The following is a 6,403-nucleotide window of genomic DNA, read 5'->3' on the forward strand; positions in this document are numbered from 1 at the left end:
TCAAGACTTGGTATTCTCATTCAAAAACAAACAAACAAAAAAAGCAAACCCCATGAAAATATGTGTTGTTTGCTTTTTAAGAACCAGAACATATAGAAAGTTTTACTGGTCCAGTTTGGTTGTGGTCACAGTGTTCTTGTGTTGCAGCTGCCAAGAACATAAATGATGATAGAGCTATCATTAATAACGTCTCTGGCATTTATCCTACTAAAGTGAAACATTGGAAAACAGCTCATGAATTGATGGCCAAGGAGAATGTGACATAAATAGTGTTGTCACTGTTTTTGTGCACTGCTTCCTTCTGGGGGCTCATGGGGCATCCCCAATGGTAGATGCTGTTAGGTATCATGGCAGAGGTGACCTTCCAGTGAGGAGTTTGTACTAATGCACTTCAGGGGCTTATGTTGGACCCTTTGAGGACTTCTGGCATGGGATGTAAGAGAGAAAGGAATTTTCCCATCCAATGCAGCCACTGAGATGCTGGAGCCCTGGTTGTTCAATGCAGCCTCAGAAGAAGGAGGGTACAAAGAGCAATGTGAACACCAGGGTGGGGACAGACTCTGTTCACAGGTTTCATGGGGTTTCCATGAAGCAGAGCCCTCTGCCTCAGTGCTTGTATCATAACCACCACAGACTTGGGTAGAACAGGATAACATTTTTATGTCATCCTAGAAATGACTACACAATGCATTTCACACTTTGGGTGAACTTACAGCCCTGCAGCTGAACTCTCAACCCCATGTTTTAGTAGTGGGGCAATTCAAAATATACATGTTTAAAAGAAAAAAAAAAAAAGCATTATTTAGCACTGAAAAGATCACACTTATTTTCCACTTTTAATACTTCCTATAAGGCTTTTCTTGTCCCCATTTCCTGTTATGAGCAGAAGTAAAAGCACTCTGTTGACATTTTAAGGAGACTTTGAATCTCTTTTCTCTCATCTTACATTGTGACAGGATTGTGAAAGCAAGCATGTTAGAAGAGGCAAAGTGAGGAGGTTAAGTCACGCTTAGGGGCTTTATTCTTATGTTCTGGTAGCTGAAAATGATTTTGTAGGCATGGATCTTGCTATGCTGGTAGTGAAAAAGATTTATCTGTTCAGAGATGTCATTTTCAATCTTCACAAAAGTACTAACTATGAAAAAATATAATCTCTAAACCAAAGCTAGAGGAGGATAGCAAGCACAGGGAAAACATGGAGAATATTAAAGAATCTTTAAATTGCTGATATAAATTAAAATCAGCAGGACCTCCTAACATCTGCCCTATTTGGGATAGGAAAGAGATACGCGATTTCTGAACCTTGAAAGATTGTCATTAAAAACAGTCAGGTGATGTATAGAAGAGTTAGTATAAAGTGTAAAGATAATGCCTACTCTTGGAAAGAACAGAAAAAGTGTAATTCTGCAATCAGTTTAATTTGAATTCTAGGAACCATCCTGGAATAAATGTTCAGATAAGTAATGGTAAATGCCTACAGGAAAACAAATTAACTACAAATGGCCAGCATGGAATTGTCAAGAAAAAATTACAGTAATCTTGTCTGGGCTGAGCAGAGGTGGGTCTCCCATACTTGAGAGGTCATTCAGATCAAGGCTGGGCTTCTCAGCCCTCACCACCCTGGAAAACTGCTGTGCAGTTCTGTGCCTATGTGTGCATTTAATGCAGGCACACAGGGAGCTTCCAAACACAGAAGGCAGTTGTGGAATGAACTTCTAGTTGTACAAGATTAGGGTGTCCAGGAGAGTGCATGGACTAGATTGTCCATTGGATGGTTTGGTCCTGAAAGTATTGGATGGGAAATATATTAGATACCACTGCAAAGGAGCAGAGCACATGGCCAGTGGAGAGAGCTTGAAAGAACTGGTTTTGTTAAGTTTAGGAAGAGAAAATGGAGAGGGAATATAGTAACTGTTTTCAGTATATGAAAATTTGCTCCAAAGAGGGTGTTTAATGATTGTTCTGTGTCCCCAGCATTAGGACAAATTTTATTTGAGCAAATACTTTTAATATTTTTAAATTTAATAAATAATAATATTTAATGTTTGAAAAATGTTCTGAATTGTGATTGAGTACCAGAGCAGGCTACTCAAGGAACTTGTAAAATCCCCACCAATTTGAATAATTGTCTATTGGAGATAAGCAGGATTCAGCATAGCTAAAATGGGAAAAGGGGGGAATGATGCTTTTAATTGTCTCCAGTTTTGCACTTCAAGTGGATGCAGGTTACTCTACTAACTCCATGGCTTTTCCTTCATTAGCTGTTAAGAACATAAATTTGCCCCGTTTAACTGGGACACCATCCATTTGATTCCATTTTCACTTAGGCAGAAAGCTGAGGGTGCTGTTTTGTTTGCTGTGTTAGTATCTCCATGAGAGTCAATTTTATTTTTTTGTCCAATATTTTTTATGGATGTCTTCCTGAACCAGAGGGCTTCTTTTGGAGAAGAGCCTTCAAGAGAGATTTAGCACTCCCTGTCCTGATCCCCACGGCTTAAGGGCAGCAGTGTGCTGACTCTGCTGTTGTTGTCCTAGGTCCAGCCAGGGGTCTCAGAAGTGCAGTCCAAAGAGAGAGACACACGTCTGTGCTCCAGGCTTCTCTGTTTATTATAGTTCTAAGCAAAGCTTGCAGGAAGTTAAGCCCTCCAGTGTAAATGAGGAAAGAAGCTGTTTTCTCAAAGCCATTTCTTAGAATTTGCTCAGAGATCAATATTGTCAGGAGCAAAAGGTCAGAAATATGCCACTTTCTAGGCTGTTCATCCCTTTCAATAAATAGATATTTTGAAGTTTGCATAACATGTTTTGACAAAAGGATTAACTTCTCTGAAGAGAGATAAAAGGATTCTGATATCATTGTGCGGTTTGCAGCCAAGTTGTGGAGAATAGACACAAGATTTTTTTGTTTTGTTTTCTTTGCAGTCAGTACCGACAAGGTAGCAAGAGAAAAAGCCGCCCTGCGAGCGTGAAAACATTTGAAGATGTCCCATTGGTAACCACTGTAAAAGTTGTTCAGGAGGTGAGTTTGTCTATTTGTACATACTGTCCTTCTGTCAATGCTTTTTTTTTGTGGCTTTAATATTTTTCCATTTAATGCATTTCCAACACCTTTGCAGGAAAACCAGACAGATAGTGGGATGGTTCTTGCATCTGAAGAGCTGAAGGCGTTGGAAGAGAGTGAAAACCAAGTGAAAATACCCTTTAGGTAAGGCTTGGGCTGCACATAGAATTCAATATGACCTTTTACTGCAGTATGTCAGAAGACTGATGATTGGTTTCTAAAATTGTCCAGAAGAAAAAAAACTTTTCTTAAAGTATTTTCAAAAAGAGAAAGCAAAATTGTGCCTAATATACCTGGTCATCTTGCATTTGGTGTTAGGCGAGGGGAGGTAATGCAGCTTTTGGAAGCCTCAGTCAGCACCCAGAAAGGACTTGTATTTATCAGCTGCAATAGCATCAATTACCCCTCAAAGGCACTGAGCTGGTGCACACAGCTGAGCATGTCTGAACTGATGAACAGCTCTTGGTTTTTTGCTTGCTTTATTTTTTTTTTTCCCTAATAGCTGGGACTCAAGTTTTCAGGATGTACCTGGGTGTATTTTCAGAGCATAGTACAGGGGTTTCGTTGTGCAGTTCACAGGAAGCACAGTGGCATTCATGAAGCTGAGACCTCATATATGCTCTCTGAGAGCTTCCCAGGAATTATTTTTTTCCAGAACAACTTCAGTGCAGATGAAGATATACTGCAGTTACAATTGCACCACAGCTGATGTAAAGCCTCTGCAAGCTTTCTCTCCATTTCATCTGTGGTCTCAATCCAACTCCTTGTATCATCATAAAATTAAACATCTTTTTCATGCATTAGTGAAGTTAGGGCATATGAATAGGTCTTTCCTTGTAATCAAATGCATGTTTAAAAAGGCTTGAAGCCAGGTTTAAGTACAGCCTCTTGCTTTGGTTGCTGCTGTGATGGAAAGCAGCTGCCATCCAGAGTCGCCCACCTGCCCTGCAGAAGACACAGCTCTCTCAGCCCCGTTTCTGGTTGTTTTTTGCAGCACGCTGGTGCCCAGCAAGAGTAACGAGTCCGTCATGTCCGAGGCCTCCAACCAGACGAGCGGGTACCAGTCGGGCTACCACTCGGATGACATGGACACCCCCGTGTACTCCAGCAAGGAGACCGAGCTCCTGTGCGCGCCCGAGGCGTCGCCGCCGCTCTGCCGCGCCCACGGGCTCCCCTACGAGAGCCCCGCGCCGCTCTAGGCTGGCAGCCCCAGCTCCCCTGGGATGTGCCTGCACTGCCTGGGCTGCTGCTATCCGGGTTTCATGTACTGAAAGATGGCATCCATGGGACTAAGAAAAGACACTAATTTTCCCCGAAGATGATGCAGAAGCATCTGGCAGCAAAACTGCGCCGTGCCAGGCCGGGGCTCTTTCCTCAAGAGACACTGGTGGCTGAGGGTGCCAGCAGAGCCCTGGCCGTGGTGTGTGGGCTGCGCCAGCCCCATGGCACAGGCTGAGCCTGGTGATGTGGAGCATCTGCCTGATGCGGGCGGCATCACGGCATTCAACTTAACTGTTCCTACTTGTACGAAATAATGGCACATCCCTGCTTTTGTGGGGCTTTTTTTGTTTGTTTTCCCCTTGTGGCTGGACTCCAGGAAGGAAACAGCACGGCACTGGCTTCTTGTTTCTCAGAGTTATTCCTTGCTTGTACCTTCACAAACAAAAAAGGAACCTCCAGCTCAAGGCTCTGGCACTCTGACGGCCTGAGACTAAACATAGGCTGGGCTAAATATAGGTGTGGGTGATGGTCTCTGTCCTTGGCAGAGGAAAAAGGCTGCTGTACAAGTCCTCATGAGTTGCATTTTCTCAGTGAAGTTTGTTAGTAGGGAGAAGACAGAGCACTGAGCCAAGGGATGGGACTCAAATAGCAGGGCCGTGCCTGACCTCTGAGGATGGCTCTGCTCCCCTTTCATCCCCAGCACCCTCACTCATGCCTGCCTGCCTCTGAGCTGCCCAAAACTGCTGCAGAAAGTACTCCCCTCCCCTCAGATCACCACTTGGGCAGCCTCAGCAACAGGTAGAAAAGGCAATGTCATTTATTCCAGGACCTCAGGAAGCACTGTGGTTCTGGTGGGGCATCCTGAGGGCACCCTGCCTTCTCATCTCATTCCCCTTCCCTCAGATTTAGGTCTGACTTTTTCACTTTGAAAACTCAAAGTCTGTTTGCAGTGGCAGAGATCTCAGTTTATGTAGCCTTGGGAACCCGTGACTGGTTTCGTGGCAGCTCTGATCTTCTCCGAGTGATGAAATTGTGCCTAATTGTTGGACAACTTCTTACCTGTGCTCTTGTAGTTCCAGAACTCTACTGACAGACACAATGAGGACTACATGATTTTCAAATGTAAAGCTATTTCTACTGAGTTCTTTTTGTATTTTTATAAGTATTTTTTTGTTTGTACTTACTATAATGTCAAATGCTGGGAATCATGAATATAAGGCATATACAGTATTTATAGCCTCTTTATGTAGAAATAAATGTAATATATTAAAATATAAATATATATTATATAACAGATATTTTACTATTCACATTTTGTATCTGTGTTCTGTAGCATTGAAAAGGTCACAAATTTTTTTAATAGCTAAAACTTTTTGCTTTATTAAAAGGGACTGGAAATTTAGACCTGGGGGCTACAAGTAGGTTTGTTTTCTTTTGTTATATCTGTTGACAGGGAAGATTCTAAAGTACTACTTGTTTCAAATCTACAAACATGTAGTAGGTATATGTAGTAAAGGAACTTCAGTGATTTTTAGCAGTTGGCAATAAATACCTTTAGAGAAATGGTCAGAGGAAGAGACTGCTTGTATGAGCTGAATCTTCCCTTGAGAAAGTTTATTATGTTCCTTTGGGGATGGTTGATCTAATTGTATTGTGGCTTTTGCCTGGGGAGTGGCATTTTCCCTTAAAGCCTTATTCATCTTTTCCCACTTTTGTTTCTCCTAGCTCACTTCTCACAGACTAAATGTTGTCCCTGCTCTTGTGCAGTGAAGTCTTCCTTTATTTTAAACCTGTACTTAAATCTCCTACCTTTTCACTCTGTTGTCCAATTTTTGACTTTCTCTTCTGCGTTGTGTAGGTCTTTGTTCTGAGGGCAAGGCTGTCCACTGCTAGGGACTTAACAGCTTATGCTACAAAACAGTGCAAGGGAAGTTAAGCCACACATTGCAGACTTTAATTCAGCTTCTCTTTATTGTAGTTTGAAATGAGACAGGCTACTGCATAGGGAGAACATTTGTCTAGGAAGTGAGAGATCTTGCTGCTTAATTCTTCTCAGGCTGAACATGGGACTAATGCTCTCTACATATGTGCATTACCCAAATACAAGGTTATGAGATGTTAAAC

The 6,403-nt window shown here is 42.3% G+C and overlaps 1 protein-coding gene across 1 annotated transcript in view; it reads left to right on the plus strand.

The window, feature by feature from the left end:
• The window catches only part of KDR (kinase insert domain receptor), a 30,538-nt gene extending 24,787 nt beyond the window's left edge, over positions 1 to 5,751 (plus strand). The window contains exons 28-30 of the mRNA XM_058804364.1: positions 2,920 to 3,016; positions 3,114 to 3,202; positions 4,053 to 5,751. Of these exons, the coding sequence (XP_058660347.1) occupies positions 2,920 to 3,016; positions 3,114 to 3,202; positions 4,053 to 4,257 (391 nt within the window). The 3' untranslated portion in view covers positions 4,258 to 5,751. The remainder of the gene's footprint in view (positions 1 to 2,919; positions 3,017 to 3,113; positions 3,203 to 4,052) is intronic.
• The last annotated feature ends 652 nt before the right edge of the window (positions 5,752 to 6,403 follow it).

Source organism: Ammospiza caudacuta, chromosome 4 (genome assembly GCF_027887145.1).
Source record: "Ammospiza caudacuta isolate bAmmCau1 chromosome 4, bAmmCau1.pri, whole genome shotgun sequence".
NCBI classification, from domain to species: domain Eukaryota; kingdom Metazoa; phylum Chordata; class Aves; order Passeriformes; family Passerellidae; genus Ammospiza; species Ammospiza caudacuta.